This window comes from Aptenodytes patagonicus, chromosome 8 (assembly GCF_965638725.1).
Source record: "Aptenodytes patagonicus chromosome 8, bAptPat1.pri.cur, whole genome shotgun sequence".
NCBI classification, from domain to species: domain Eukaryota; kingdom Metazoa; phylum Chordata; class Aves; order Sphenisciformes; family Spheniscidae; genus Aptenodytes; species Aptenodytes patagonicus.
The window spans coordinates 8,748,885-8,766,091 of NC_134956.1; the positions used below are offsets into that span (position 1 = coordinate 8,748,885).

A 17,207-nucleotide genomic window follows, 5' to 3' on the forward strand; every position below is an offset into this window, starting at 1 on the left:
CCTTATAAACAATCATCTTGACTTAACTTGACGCAAATTAATTCCTTCTAAAGTCAGCAGTTTGATGACTCCCATAAAATTTTTTCATTTCAGAAAATTCTAGAATTCTTTTTTAAAAAAACAAACCCAAAAAAGTTCTGTAAATCAAATACCTTTGCTGGGGAAAAAAGTCAACTAATGCAAATCTATACACTGAGCATGCTCTGTGTGCAATCCGGGATTAAATCTTTTTTAAGCAAGGCCTGCTGTTTCTTTCCATTATATCAGATAGTGGAACAGGCACACATTCCTTTGGGGACACAGTAGCTCTGTGACAGTTTGCTTAAGAATATCTGCAGTTATAGCATTGAAAATATACCTAGCACAACCTCACAGAAGGGGGGGGGGGGGGGGGGGGAGGGAGAGGGAGAGAGAGAGAATGTGAGAAGTGAAGTCTGTGATTACAAAGCTCACAAACACTAATTTACTTTTCTTTTGAAAGATAAGCCACCAAAATATAAATGGATGGCCTGCAATCTTGTTAACTGAGTCTGGCACAATAAGGTCAAGTCAAACAGCAGGAAAGAGAATGCAAATCTCCTTGAAACCTTTTATGGTTATGTTTTTGAAGCTCTGACGTACTATAAGGGCAGTACTCTTGCTATCAATGATACAAAAAATCCCACCCAAACGAAGGGGTGCCAATCCAAATTTCCACCCAAGACAAAGACAAAAACTGTGGAACAAAATTAATGCTCTTGGAAGACAACATAAATATTTATTTTAAAATACACTGAACTAAGCCTGATGGAGCCTGTTACCATGCACTGAAATGCAGCTTTCCTTCTTTAAGATGCAATCTGATTTTATTTTTTAAATTAAAAAGTATATTTTAAGTTTTCTTAAATACATATTTCATCCCAAGATGAAATAGTTCCTGCAGTTTCAGCCTCCTTCTTGTAGAGAAGCACACAGAAGTATCCACATTTTTACTTTTCTTCTGACTGCCTTCTACCCATTTTGGGGGAGAGAAAGCTTGATGTTTGTGGAAATGGATGTCAGCAAGACAGTATCATTCAGCTTTTCATCAAGTTTGCAACAACCACCTCAGAAGAGCAGCTTTTCCATCCTACAGTAATGTGCAACTAGAATGCCTTCATTTCATTTTCCCTAATATGAATCTTTAGATACTCAGAAGCTATAAAGCACGTGGTACCAAACTAAATGCGATTTTATTCTACAGTGCTTTTTCAACAAATAAAAGTAAATATACTTACACTAAATACCTTTCTCAGTATAAAAATGGCTTCCGCAAATACTTTCGTTACCCCTAAACCAATATACAATTTTAAAGGAAAAAAGAACTAGAAGTATTCAGACATTCCATAATCTAATAATGAAGAAAGGTGTTATGAAAAAAAGCACTCAGATAAAGAAAGACTTATTACTAGCAGTACTTAGGCTAGCAAAGATCACTTATACCTTTTTTTACCAAGTTAATGGCAGCAAAGACTAAAAATCATACTAAAGTGAGGTCCTAGCCAGCTCAGCAAAATTCAACTGTCTGTATTCTGTCAATATCCAATCAATGTCTTTTTTATGTACGCATTTGATTTCTCTAATTTCACTTGCATAAGTCTGAAGTGACAAAGCTCAATACATGTTCCCCAAACTCTGCTTGATGCATTAACTCTAATTTCAGTTTCAAAGATACTTTTAATCCACAATCATTCCAACACCTACCATAAAAAGTTCCAACATTTTAAAAATACATTTCAGCTTTTTGACCTTCCAAAACAATTTGTAATCTCAGAAACTTTCTAGGTGCTGAGATGCTACAATTACAAAAGCGTGTGAGTATCTGTACTATAAACGGGGCGAAGCAATAATGATAACATTGGCACTTAATAAAGCTGTAATACAGGCATCAGGGACCCAAGAAAAGGCAGGCTACAGTAGTCTACAAAGGAGTTGACAATAAAACTTAGATTATTCCCAGACTGACTTTAAATAAACCTACTGGGTTACAGTTATTTCCAGAATCCAGCAAAAAGGGTAGATGTGATTTATGGACTGCTGAGCCATGGCTAAATCAGTCTGTTACCTGATTACACTTTTAAAGATCCCTGAAGTATCTATAGCCCATGATTTGTGCTATAGTGACTAGACTAGTTTAATACCAAATGAACTCAAGTTTTGCTATATGACACTTAGAGCTGCAGTGTAGCTGTGCATGACAGAATAAGAACATGGTAGAGTTCGAAGGGCTCAGCTCTCTCCCCCACTGCAAACATTAATCATGGTTTTAAATTAAAAGGTGCATTAAAAAAAGAAAACCTTGCCCTTCTGATGCTCTGTTTATAAAGTGGAGAGGCAATAGACATTTTATTTGTTTTGGTAACTATTTCTGAGAGACAGTTTCACACAATTGTTTTCCATTAATCCTTATATTTGCACAAGCCAAATAACAGCAAAGAGTCCAACACAGCTGGGGACAGGGGAGGGAAAAAAAAAAAAAAAGTGGGAAATGGGAACTGTATAGGGTTATCAGGACGACAGAAAAGAAAAATAAGAATTTAGAAAGAGACCTTGATATCAAAGCCTGTCATTTGTGTTGCCTTATATTACTTCTGTGGGGAAAAGCCAAAATAACCCAAAGCAAAAACCCCAGAACAAGAAATTAAAATTCAGCTTAAAATGTCTACACTATGACTAGTTACCATATAATTAAGTTTTGCCAGTCTTCAAGATGTCCTGACTTGCAAGCCATGACATGCTGATTAAGGCATGCAATAGAAAAGAAAGTTCAGGAAAGTAGAGTGTGATGGTGAAGAAAAGCAAAGCAGAAGACAAGGGATGAGAAGATATCCTGTGCAGTATTTCTACATTTTGCAATTTTGCATTTTTGCTAGTGTAACTACCCTGTCACACACTTCAAGCTCCTTCCTTTCATAAGAACACTGAAGATTTGCTTAAGTTAATTCTCATCCTTTTCTATTAGTAGAAAGTTTTAGCTTATTCTGCAAGGTACCTCACCTGAAGGAGCAAAAAGGTGCAAGAATACCCTCCAATCACAACATTTTAAAGACTTTATGCCACACTGCCAAGTCAACCAGTTCCAGCCTTCTTTGACCTCTGTTTTCACTCAAACTTCTGTGCTCTAGTCTGAAGCCCTCCTCAGCTGTGGCACTGCAACCATCTACAGTACAGATACTAACTGCATTGCTACAGTGACAGCAGCTGAAACAAACTAACAAAACCATGGTATTGCAAACAGAGTCTTTTAAAGCTTCTTTAAATTGATACCACTTCAGAAATTCTCTTGCTGCATGACATCTCTAGGAGCCCTTGGAACTACAAAACAGGAGCAAGTGACATGGCAGATTTATAAACCAACTTTATCTCCAAAGGTGGGAAAAAAAAGAAAGAAAAAAAATTAAAAAAAAAATCAAACAATCCAGAAATTAGCAACAACAAGCTCCTATTATTTCATAGTTTTGCTTACCCTCCTAACATGACTTTAATTCTAGAAGATTCCACATACTTCTCCCACTATTCTCCAATCTCTTCACTTTAGTCAGGAATAATAACTAAGCCTTAAAAAAACCCCACAAACCCAAACAAAAACCAGCCCACCACCAAACAAACCACAAAACCAACCAAAAAGATGTGGCCATCATTTATTTGATTACACTTTCTGCATCAGAGGATCTTTTGCCAGCATCCCTATACAAAATAAAATGTAAAATTATAAACAGTGTTCATATTTGCTTTCTTTGGAGAATGCCAACTTATACTTCAACTGATTTTTTTTTTTTTATGACTTAACTGAAAATTTTAATGCTGTAGTTTTTTTAAAAAACAAAACCAACATTTTGCTTACTAAAAAAACTGGTACCAGCAAGAACGTTGCATTTTTCTATTTAAGGAGAGTGAGGAAAAAACCCCCAATCACATTTAATAGGTTCAATTCCCCCCTCCCCCCCCGTACTGCATAAAAGAATTACAGGATAGTAAGACCACAGTACTTACTTAGCCATGAGTTTTGCTATTCGATGACAGTCATTCTTGTCGTAAAACCAGATACTGTAAATTGACACTTGAAAATAAGAAAAAAAGGCAAGTGTAAGACAAAGGTTTAAAAAAAAAATTAAATCAAATCAATAGGAAAAAAGCAAAAAGCCAGCAGTCCATTAGATCTGCAACATATGAATTACCATCAATTTCCACTCAAATATTCTGTGTGTAACCAACTACTATTTATAAAGTAATCAGAAATAGCACATGTGCAAACACAAATACAACTTCAGTCAGATTAAATGCAAGAACTACAAAATGTTGATACTGTTTGTAAATAAAAGTGGCAGGAAAATGAAGTTTTAACTACCAGTTGCCTTCTCACTACAGTTGCAACCTTCTGTTTTGAATTACTGATTTTACCATTTAAACTAGGCTAAAGAATATCCACTTTTTTTTTAAACACCCATTTTTAAATTTGTCAATTTTTGAAGCTCAACAAAAATATTAAAGCTTGAATTACAGTATGATGATTCAGTCAGAGGCTCTCTGAAAGGTTCCCTCTCCAAATTATTTTCGTAAGAGAAGTAATTGTATATGAAGGAAGCAGTACCAAAGCTCCAATCATACTGTCACATTCATGGAGCAGCTTAAAACTAGATTCATATTGAACCCTACTCTTTGAAGGTATCAAGGACAAAGCAACAAGGGCAAAAGGGTTCCAGCTCAGCAAGACTAAGCCCCTTTCTGGCTTTCAGAATAAGTAAAATTCCACTGAAAGTTGGCAGAGTTAGAGCCTGATCACTGAGCTGAAAGGTAGCCCATCAGAGGGAGAAACTTCGTCAGTAGTGCCATGTACTATTTCTTCGACAGCAATCCCACTTCAAAGAGGCCATTTTTACCCACACACATGCTCATCTCCTCACTGTCCCCACAGTTGTGCCAATACAAGTCTACAGAACTCTTTTCAGAATTGTATTTAATCCAACCCACAAAGCAGGTTATTTTAAATCTTGGTTCACCTATGAAGTTTGTCAATGCACAGTGTGCAAGTACATCAAAGGCAACTGGACACTTTACGTATGTTACCATTAAAATATTTTCGTTTCTGAAAAGACACTTTTAGCCTTTTAAAACTCATCTTTATACTGCAGCTCATGCCAATGTTTTTATGAAGTTGAAATCATTAACTGGTTATAAAAATACGACTTAAAGTGAACAAAAGGAATGTTTGGGGAAAAAAAAAAAATACACAACCTTTTCCAGACAGATGTAGATTTTTATTTCAATGTGAAATCCTTTCCTCCCCCTGCCCCCCCCCCTTTTTTTTCCTTCTCAAAACACTCAAAAATCTCAACCAAAGCCCACTGAAAATTATTTCAAGCCATGGTAAAGAGGGCAATTATTGACTAAATTTTTTTCCTAGACCTTCCAGTTATCCTAGGCTTACTGTGCTGGACCAAAACCCTTAAAGAGTCATGCCCACACCTCATTTCTGTAACAATATCCTAAGAAACTGAAGTTCTGCTTTGCTTCTTTTTAATATATTTTATTTAATAACAACTATATTCATTTGGGTGTTCGTTTCTTTAGAAGTTACAGCTTAAGTAATAGACAAAGCTTTTCAAGTCATAAACAAAGAAATCGATACCGCACAATTTAAGGAACTTTCTTCTTACAAAAGACATAAGCCAATAAAAAAAGCATTTCATACATGTAGCCAATGCTTAGGAAATATTTATTAATATTTACAGTTTAATACAACTGGATTGTCTACTGCATAGAAACCTGAAGAATGTTTACAGTTTGAGCTACTTCTTTAGTCATGTAGCATATTTTAACACTGAAGAAAAGCTCTTTCCCGTCCCTTACTTCATTATCAGACAAACTGCCAAGAGAAGAAAGCTTCTTCAAAAGCATACTTGCTGAAGAACTGAAGATAATGATATCTTAATGGGACAAATGATAAAAGTCACACTCAATTCTGCCAGAAACAGGCCTACACAAGACAAGAAGTAGATCCAAATCTCAGTTTGGTGTACAGAGTATCAGGCTTTTTTCCACTTTGTACTACTGGCAAGCAATCAGAGGGAGTCACTGCAAAACTTTAACAGTATTACAAAGATGTAAAGCAGATTATGAACAAGTAAACTTGGGCATTAACTTAGATATGGTCCAACAGGCTGGAATGTTTACCTTCCTCTTTTCAAAAGAGAACTCATTTGTACTATCAGATCAGTCCCTTACCCCAGAAGTATATGTGTGTGTCCCAACTGCATTACTGTATTTGATGTATTTCTTACATGCATGCAACTCTAGCTATGAACATCCTTTTATTAAAAACAGAGTTGGTACTTACCAGTTCTTTTCAAATCTGTGATCTTTTTACTACATCCAGCATAAACATTAACTGAACAGTCGTATGTCTAATGGCCTATCTTTCTACTGCAGTTCTTTTAAGAGTTTCATCCAACAGAAGCCACTAAGTTACGTGACTCATTTTTCCATCTAGTTCAACACTTTCCATCCAGCTTTTCTACACTCTATGCCGGGCAGCATCTTTAGTAATCAAGTAGAAGCAGTTTGTAATCATCATCAGCAATATCTTTCAGTTGGATTCACGCTACGTTTTGACACGCATGAAGTCATGAGTAACCCATATCACAGACAAATCAGATTTCATAAAATTAAAAGAAGTCATCAATTATCTTTATCTACATTCTTTGACATATGCCATTTTTATTAGAAACATTGACCTACAAATATTTATCTAAATACGTAACACAACTTCTCTCCAAACTTGACTGGATCAACCATTAAAACTTGATTGAAATTGCTATGGGAAAACAAAGAGATTTTGAGAAAACAAAAGCATTATGGAAGTCTTCCTGCTCAAGCCTAACAGCTGGATGACACCAAAAGGAAGGTCTTGGTCTCTTCTACATTGTACTCCCATTGCTTCATGGGGCAGTCAGCTTACTGTTCAAAGCTGCCCAGTTAGCAGATCTGAATTAAGAGTGGGGACAGCGAAGTGCCACAGTGAGACAGAAGCCTCACTCTTTGGCAACATAAAATGAAGTTGCATCCCAAAGCTGTAGTTTCACTTCAGTTTTTATTTTAAGTAAGCAGAAAGAAGCAGTGTCACCACTTTTACGTTCTCACAACTTTGCCATTAACTCATTCCACCCCAACTCACCCCTCGCCCTTATGTCAGCTGGATACATTTTAGTCCAGACCAGTTCCTTGATACTGTTTGCGCATCAGCTTCACAAACACGCCATCTGGCACAAGAGAGAGGGCAGAAACAAGAAGCTGGGGGCAGCACAGTAAGGCAAAACCGTTCAAAGCTGTAGCCTGAGAATGCTATGCCAGAAGAAGTGTACATGGGACTCATCAGCACTGCCAGTTTCAGAGATTCCAGACACTATCGCTCTCTTGCCTTAGGCAGTTTAGCCATTTGTGCAGATATAGCTTCATCTCATTCAAAAAGATGACCTGTTTAGAAGTTACCTTAACTAGTTGGAAGAGCTGACAGAAGAGAGAGAAAATTTTTATTTTATAGTTCCAATTTAGACGTTGCTATACAATGAAGCAGAACAACTGGAAGTGGAGGACAACAACCTTTCAAACTCTCTCCGGAAAGAAAGGACTTGTATTTTGAAACCCATCCTATAAGGTAATCACGGAAATCAACCCAATCTCGCTCCCATAAAGAAAAGTACATACATGCATCATTTGCATATGGTATATGCATCATTTTACATTTCAAATAGAGTTTAAGGCAAAAGCATATAAAGCAACCTCTCTCAAAGCTCATATTTCTTCCAGTAGCAAGTTTAGCTGAAATGCCGCCTCTCCTCAGTCAATCTGCTCTAATATCTTCTTCACTGAGATTCCTCATTCACTATTCATATTTTCCTCAATTTAAATATTAGCCTGCCACATAGATTTATAAATCATTAGAATTAATTTAAAAAGTCCCTCCCTTTCATATGGTTTTAATATCTAAGGCCATTTCACAAATACAGTTCACAGCACAAACCCACAAGCAGTTGCACTGGAGAAATTCAGCAGGTGGCACACAGCATCCGAGATCAGGAACACTTTAACAAACTGCCATCTGACAAAGTACAGTGTGGAATGAGAGGGATTACTACTTTGCAACACTGAACCAGCGCGGAAAACCCCGTCCAGTTAGAGTGCCATCTTTCAGGTCAAACAAAATATTTTTAGAACTTCTTAACAGCTTTCAGTGGTTCCTCCCCTCCCCCTAGCTTGCATTGCTTCTGCTATAAAGGTATCAAGAACAGGCTCCTTTCTTATCTCAGACTAAACCACTGGGTTAATGCGCTTGCTGGAGAGCCATTCAGCTTCGGCAATCGCACAGATATGTTATACTTAATGCATTGCCAGCTGGGAACAAAGGTGATAATGAGAGACTTTCCTTACCAGTAAAGATGCCCTGTTTTGAAACCAGTCAGGAGCTCTTTCAAAGAATTTTAAAAGCCATTTGAAATAATGCAACATTTTGCTTTTGCTGTTCTGAATACAAGTTTGTTTAATTAATGATAATACAAGTCCAGAAGACAGTACTTTGTAACTGAGTTTTCCACTTAAACATATAAAACCTCTCCAAAATCCATTATTTTTGTTTTTCTAACTCCTACCCTTGGACAGGAATAAGCAGCAAGTAAGAAAAAAAACCGAAAATACCCACACCAAACAAGGACCATTTATTTTAATACCCAAGTTTTACGCTTAGCATCTGTCTTTTCAGCACCATGGAAATCAATCTGCCTGACATCCCAAGTGAACTAGCTTGGATTAAAAAGCCTTTTAATCAAGACCAACACCACCGATACAGAGGGAAAGTTATAAACGAGAAAGACTTAGAAGAATACTTCTTGCAGACTTTAAGCGGTAAGTTGGCCATTGCTTAAAACTTTGACTAATTTTCCTCTATTATTAAGCAAACTATCAACTATCGGCTCCAAATTCTCACATTAGATTGAAAGAAAGTACCGAACTTTCAGATCGGACTATTATTTCTGCTACTGGCAGAACTGTATGCATTTTTTTAAACGGAGTTTAACATACTTTCACAAAACACAGACAAGAGGAAACAAGCTTAGGTTCATTGGAAAAAAAAAAATAGGTCAATGGGATTCAGTGCTTCATGAACAAATACTCTGAATACTCTAAATGTGCATGCATCCAGAGGGAAAGTTAGACAAGGATCAAATGTACCCAGCAACACATATTCCAGATTAAGCAATAATAAATAGCACATTAAGTATGAAGTATAATCTAAAAAATTCTACCTTTTAAGAGAAATTATAAATTAAAAATGTTACATTAAGTCAAACAATTTCTTTTCATTATGGCAATTTCTTGATTTGTTCACCTTTGGAGATATTTGCTTTCTTTAATTCTTTCCAACGATGAAAACTAGAATACATTTTTTTCTATTTACCACTGTAACTGGTATAATGTCCACAGCCTCTTAGTCACACCCCCTGCCATTTTTGCTTTAGGACCTGATGCCTCATGAATAAGTGGTGTAAGTTTTCAGGCAGCATTATATACAACTTTTAAAGTAGACATAGCCTTTCTCAAAATTTTGGGTTTAAGTATTCTTTTGGGGCTTGAACTGTATTATGTAGCCAGAATGATTTTGAGAAAAAAATTCTGGAGTTGGGAAAGATTTTCCCATTAACACTGAAAATATTAAAAAGATATTCTTTCCTGAAAGAAAAAAAAAAAAAAGCCTCTAAATGTCTTAACAGAATAACGAATAACAAATTGACCCAAAATGTCTTCCATGTCACTCAGTGAACACAACAAAAGGTAGATATAAGAAAGGTACTGTATCACTTGGTCTATACTCCTTCCAGAATACCCATGAAAGACTCCTTCCTATACCACCCTGCAAAAACGAGAGGAAAACCCCCAACAACTATGAAAGATAAGTCAGGCCTCCTTTCCCATGAGAATAGCATGGCAATTACCTAGTCTGGTTCTAAGAGTTTTCTAATGAAAGAGTCTTTCTGCAATTGGATAAAGGATCTCATGCCTACAGCTTAACAGAGGTAAATTCCAATATGCAGCAAACTAAAGATTCCGTTGTATATTAAAAATAAGTATTTGAACAAATCAAACCATAAAAGAATGGTAAAACCCACCAAAAATATTATGACCTAGCATGACAGGCAAAGCATTCTTATAGCCTCCAGCCTAGTAAAAATAATGTTTCTATACTGCTTGCAAAGTTTCTCATATAACTTGTTAGCGGCTCTGCATAGACTAGAGTACGTCACTCGATATACTCAGAACAGCTCTCATGCCATTTAAGACAGAAATGCCAGAGATCTGATCTGGTATACCTAACAGGCTTTGCCCTTATTATCTTCTTAAGTCAAGACAGAATCCCAGAACAAAGTGAAAACGTGAAGTTTATAAAACAGTAGTATCATATTCAGTTATAAAGATTGTTGACATGGAACCTTCTCCAAATACGTGGTGGCATAATTTTGCTTTGATCATCTTCTACTATTTCTACCATGCCCTGGGGAAGCGTAAACCACAATTTGTCATTGATCCTGTCACAACCTAAATATACAGGCACAAAATATGCTTGTCTCTGCCAAACAGCAGTATGAATAAACATCATTTTAGGTTTTTATCAGGTAGTCTGAACCATTCCCCATTTGTAAGCTAAGGAAACAGAATCCTCAGTTCAATCATTCAGCAATCTTAGTAGGACAACTGATTCTTAAGAGTTTCTAATGATCACAGTAGATTTCCTCAAGCAGCATACAAAAAACCCCCCCCCACTCTACAAGAAACAGGGCTGTTGCCAACACCCTGTATAAGAGGTAGTTTTTCCTTGCACAACCTAGCAGTCCATCCTCTTTCAGTCATTAAAGGATCTCAGAAGAAATTCACATTAAGCCATTAGAGATACACCACATTAAGCCCTTAGAGATACACATTACATTAACCACTGGCTTAAAACTCCTATTTGAATTAGTCCCAAAAATGCAAAGGTTTTTCATGCCAGCAGGCAGCTGAGCAGAAGTGGACACCCTTCTGCATGAAAAGAACTTGGGCAAGAATCCCCTAATCTACCCATACAAATAAAACATATACCTGTTGAAATTTGTCTACAAATCCAAATCAATCCTGAAGGCTTTTCTGGTTTGTTTTTTTTAAAGTTTCATGAATACTATGCAGGTAGAGGCAAACAGCTTTAACACTGAACATTTCAATCATATAATTTGTTGGTTTTTTTTTTTCCTAACTAATTCAGGGGACAGAGGTCAGAAAATTTGGGAAACTGCATGTACAGAAGAAAATCCAAAACACAACAACTACGTGCAAAATGTAAGGGAGTTAGCGGTGCTGAAATCATAAGGAATAAAAAGCTTAGATGCTGTTTTCTATGCTTTTAAGCTTGTATTTGAAAAAGGTGCACACTAGCAGAGCACACAAAAACTGATCTGCTGCTTATCTGTGGCCCTCGGGGAAATAACTAATGACATACTAACTACACTGAACATTTTCAATTTGCAATCAGTGTAGACTGTTTCTGGACATGCTACCACCCTCTTCCAGGAGACAGAACAGAGTGAGGAAATAAAAGATGGTTTCCGACCAAAGTCTTTTAAAATGACAATGGGAAAGATGTAAGAAGAAAAAAAAAAAATCGCTCTTGACTACTTCAGAATGCAACTATTTCCCATATCCAGTCTATAATATTTTCCTTGCTCGCCTTTGTATGAGTTTCTTCCTTCCTCATACTTTTCTATGTCATGTCTATCCTAACTCCAAAGAGCCTCCCACAGATCTTACACAATAGTGTCCCATAGGAAAAGGAGAGCTTTTATCAATGAGAGAAAGGCATATAATTAGCTTTAGGGGTTTCTAATGAACTCACACACAGCCTACCTTCTCTGATTGCTTCCTTTAAGTGATCCTCTAGACACTCCCACTAGCATACACCATGGTAATTCCACAGCAGCTCCTGCTTCTTGATACCATCAGCAGTTCCAACAAACAAATCAATCAACTTCCTGCTTCCCTTATGTCACCAATCTCACAATTGCAATTCTTTCCTCTACTGCCACCTCATCAGCCATCCTACCCCTACCACCATCTACAGCTCCTCTTCCTTCCAAACCAAGCAACCCGCTTAAACATCCAACAACGCAATATTTTTCCCCCCACCTCCTCCTCCCAATTTCTTGCCAGTCATTTACTTCCCTAATCTCCTAGACTTCTCAACTTACTGACAAGTTTTGACTTATTCCTCTCAATGACACTTATAGAAGGAAGACTGCTAAGACTATTCAACAGAGGAGACCACCTACGTTATACTGTTCTTTGTCACCATAATGGAATCTATCCTACTCCCCACAGAACCTAGAGGCTTTCCAAGGGGGAAACAGGAAGGGATTAACATTTGACTGTTCTTTTAGGTACACTGAAGCATAGCCAAAGCAGTGTTCCTATCTGTAATTCAAGAGGACAATCTGATAGGAAGAAGACATGGTGTGGAGGAAGTACTGTATCCAGACAGCATAAAGGTTCTCTGAGTAATTCAGTAAGGGGAACCTGTCACTAGACAGCAGCAAACTAGTTTCGAGAACTTTGTCTAGAAAAGAGGACCTGAAATGATACCTTTGTATCAGGAGGACCCTCTGCTCTGTGGGGTGCCTTTTATTTATCTACTTAACCTAACGTGAATTGCATATACACATATACTCCCTCTTCCTCTCTTTAAGGGCTACATAATTTATACTTTGAGCTCTTTGGACTAACAGGATTTTTAGCATGTACCTAATTGGAACACAGTACACTGGGACACTGAAGCTCAACTGATGACCCAAAACACTACTAGAATTCAAAAAGCAGCAAGAAGATACTGACTATTTCACCGCTCATCTGTATAACGACTATCCCAACGCCCAGACTTGCTGAAGTCTAGACTCCAGGAAATTTAGTATAGACATCTATCTCTTGACTCCAAAACCTATTGTAGAGAAAGAACCTTCAACCTAGAGCTGAGCAATTTTCTCAACTTCTTCAGGCAGCTACTGATTAATATTTAATTTTTCACTGGCAAAAGAGGAAGCCCTTAGAACTGTTCTTGGTGTTAAATACTTTCAAAATCTATCAATCTTCATTATTCTTTCATAGTTTTTTATTAATGCTATAGCACTGCATATATGTTTAGATTAAACCTATCAGATAATTAATTAAAAAGAACATAGCAATATTGAACTTTGTTAGTATACCCTCTTTTTATTGAGAGCAGGTCATCATAATATAATAGCACAGCTATTTAAGTAAATCTAGGACTGCAGACAGAAAACATCAGACATTTCATTGGAACATGCCCTATTACATTATACTTGAAACAGACACCACAGTAATCAGAAATGGTCTAGGTTATAAAACAGAACATGAAGTTTATATGGATTAAAGAAAGTTATACTCACAGCTAGCATTTCTGTAGAGAAGAAAAGGTTCATGGAGCTGAAACTCCAAATCTTTATTTACTGGTTCAACCAGGTTGTGCATGTTCAGTCGATTCACTATCGTAAAACCGTGATAAGGAGAAGCTGACCTATTGTTTCAGTTAAAACAAAAACAAGGATTAATACCTTCATCAACGTATACGATTTTCTGAAACAGTTATGAATTAATCTTCAAATCTTCAGTGCTTTATTAGGTGAAGCTTTAGCAGTCCTGAAGCTCTAATAGTTGTTCTTCTATGCCATTTCTTGGCATGCCAACTAATTTCAATTTAAAACTACCCTTACCTCAAAGTAGGATTAACATTACAGTTCTACACTGCTAAACTGCTGAAAGATGTGCCTCAAAAAAAATCTATTCAAAACAACTAGGGCAGGTCCAGGATTAAAATGCAGGTGTATTCAATACTTCACATAAGATAGTTTTCAGGCATTTTAGAATCTTTTATTAGAAGACAAAAAACCAAACCACTTATGGAGCAACATTTACCTTACTGTAAATAGGTACAACAATGGAAAAAGCTGTTAGCTGAAATAACATGAAATACACTTAGAGGGGAACCATAAGCAGTAATTTCTTCCTAATGGGAGACTCTTAAAATGAAGACTTAACCCAGTGTCCTCAAACTAGATGTTAAATTATTCAAAACCGTATTGCTTAGTGAAACAATTTTTATTATCTAGATTTTTGCTAGACACCAGGTGGAAAAAGAAAACATCAAGCAAGCAAGCACTGGAAGTTCAAGATAGTTTTAGAACTGTTTTCTCTTGCTGCATGAATGTCATGTCAGCATACTCAACTGTGCCTGTAAGCAGCCATATAACCAACACAGCAGCATGATGAAGGCAGGGTAAAAATAGATATAATTAGCTAGCAAATGTTAAAATTTCTGTAACAATGTAGCCACCTTTACCGAATGATCAACAACAAAATCTGTTAAGAGCTTCTAAGAAGAGCACAAACGATCCTTACCATCACAAGTTAGTCTTTTAATGCGCCTAACAGAACTTACTTGAAATAATCAGCTAACCACACAGAAACTTTCTTGCTTAGTTTTTTGGTTTTTAGTTTGGTTGGCTTTCTTACACTAAGTATTTCCAAGCTTGGAGCTCAAGTAAAATAGACAGGAACTGGTTATTAGTATCCCTTCACAGTGCCAGGATAAAATATTGTAATGACCTAGTCTATAACAGTCTGTCTCAGGACAGGTTAAGTCTGCATTATTTGTATTTCTTAGATTCAACAGTGTTATTTCATCGTTAGATTTTTGATTTGCCTGTAATTTAAAGCTTAAATCCACGCTTGGTTTTATGCGCTGGTTCTCCCCCCCAACCCTTTCCCCCATCCCGTATAATTGGAAATTTCTTTCATGGTTTTGATGAGGAAATCAAGTAGCCCCCAAAACTATATACTAACAGATCTCCAGCTTTTAGGCAACTTTGTCCATTTACATGAAATTCTGCCTTTTCCCGACAGTAAGTTAGGACAGATTATTTAATTTGTCATCTGAATTGTTTTCATAGTCAACTTTATGGATTTTAGGAGACAAAGGAAGACTCAGCATTTAACAAACTCAATACATTAACAAATGCTATTAGATTAACAAAATAAGCTCAATAAACTAGGTTTTTGTGTGGATACATATGCAGCGTTCATCAAGTTTTATGATTTTTCAGCAGTACTTTTAGGTGCTTTTGACAGAGTTATTAACCAATGTGCAGAGCTTATTCTTTTCAAATGAGTATACAGATGTTAACAGCTGGACAAATAAGTAATTATGAGTTTACTAGAAGCAGTAAATCCAGTATGAAAGCTACTTATGAAGCCCTCTAAGGTTTGTTTTCTTAAGGAAGGAAAATGAACCCCCACTCCCCCCCCCAAAAAAAAACCCCTTACCTTTTGTACACAAATAAGGTCCCTTCTATGTCGGTTTTCTCCTACAAGAGACAGCAATTGCATTTAAGGGATATGCTTGTTCACCCAGTTATGTAGCTTTTGTATAGCATTTTAATTAGAGAGATTTACAATATCGTTATCTTCCCATGAGGTCTGACATCATAGGACTAAAAATATGATCTCTTATTTCCAGAAACTACCTATTTTTTCTTCGTAAGATTAGGAAACTAAACCCATTTCCAGAAGATTTTGTTCATGCTATCAATCTGATGATGTGATATACAGTATTCTACAACCTTCCTATGCTGAGCCTGATGGGTCAGAGCTGAACACCTTTCACACAACTCCTTATTTTAAATATGGACTACAGCCCATTAGTCTGCAAATGGCAGATAGGTTGTCTTCCACAGTGTTACTTAAAGGACAGCAATGACAGCACAGCCAACAACAAAACAATAGAACTACGGACCGTGGCTCTGTTTCATACTTCAGTTTTCAAAGCAACCTTTACCGTGTGCTTGTGACCCACAAGCACAGAAAGTCGTGTACAGCTCCGGTGCTGGATATGACAATGTGAAATTCCATATATTTCCATTTTTATAGTTTTGTGATAAAACCGGCAGTCAAGCAAAAACTGCGTTTTAATGCAATGACGAATACTAACATTTCTCAAGCCCCACTCTTCCTACATTAGGGCTCTGTTCAACACGCATGAGCAACAACAATTACAATTTAAAAAAAAAAAAAAAGAAGTCAACCCAGCAACGGCCACCAAGAGCAAAAGAAACCTCGAGCCCCACAGCTGCTTCGGTCACAGCGACCCCCAGTAGGTGAACGACGCTGTGCCGCCCCGTGCGCAAGCACAGGCTCTCCTCTCCTCTGGCACAAGCGCCCTTCGGGGTCGACACCTCCGCCGAGGGAAGGCACCCAAATCCCAAACTTTCCCTTGCACGAGAGCAGCCCCCACCGGGGCCCCGTGCGGAGGCCCCGGGCCGGGCGGCTGCTGGGGCGAGGGCACGGGCGACCGCGAACGCCCTGCCTGGGGCCGCGCCGCCGCCGCCACCCCCCGGCCCGGACGTGGGGAGAGCCAGGCCCGCTCCTCCGGACTCACCCACTCGTTGGCCTTCGGGCTGAAGCTGTAGAGCGCTACCTGGCCGGTCACGTCGGCGATGCTGGTGATGTACGGGTCGTGCTGCTTCAGGGCTGCCAGGCTGATCTCCTGCCCTGCTCTGCTCACCGACTCCATCTTGGATCCCGGCAGCCACTCGCGGGGGAGGGCAAGAAGCAGCCGCGCGGTGTCACCGGCGCACCCGTCCCCGCCGCCGGCCGGAACGCCAAGCCCCGCGCCTGCCGTTCCGCCCGGCGGTTTGGCCCCCTCCCAGGGCTGCGCCGCGGCAGCCGCCGGCCCCGCCAGAAGACGCAGCGAGGCCCTTCCTGCCCTCTCGGGACCCGGAGCCCCCCCTCCCCGGGCCCGCGGGCTCCCCTCTCCCCCACCTCGCAGCTCCCGTGCCCGAGGCCTTGCTGGGCCGTGAGGCGTCAGGGGTGCCCCATGGCCGTGGGGTTTGGGCACTGGCTGTGCCCGAGGCAGCCCCCAGCCCCTGCCGACACCCGTGGCCTGGGGCTGAGGGTTGGTGTTCACACACCACCACCACAGAGGGGTTAGTGGCATTGTGGCACGGGGTCATGAGCCGCAGGTCAGTGGCTAGGTGGAAAACCGGCTTCATGGGGTTCAGCCTGACACGTGGCAGCTGGGCTGTGGCGTGTCCCCCGATGCTGCT

At 38.8% G+C, this 17,207-nt stretch overlaps 1 protein-coding gene across 2 annotated transcripts in view; it reads right to left on the minus strand.

Annotated features, from left to right (window-relative positions):
• The window catches only part of DCP1A (decapping mRNA 1A), a 35,409-nt gene extending 18,730 nt beyond the window's left edge, over nt 1–16,679 (minus strand). For both annotated transcript variants that reach the window (XM_076346258.1, XM_076346260.1), the window contains exons 1-4: nt 16,541–16,679; nt 15,430–15,470; nt 13,497–13,624; nt 4,012–4,078 (exon numbers count right to left, since the gene is read on the minus strand). In XM_076346258.1, coding sequence (XP_076202373.1) covers nt 4,012–4,078; nt 13,497–13,624; nt 15,430–15,470; nt 16,541–16,675 — 371 coding nt within the window. In that variant the 5' untranslated portion in view covers nt 16,676–16,679. The remainder of the gene's footprint in view (nt 1–4,011; nt 4,079–13,496; nt 13,625–15,429; nt 15,471–16,540) is intronic.
• Nucleotides 16,680–17,207: the final 528 nt, after the last annotated feature.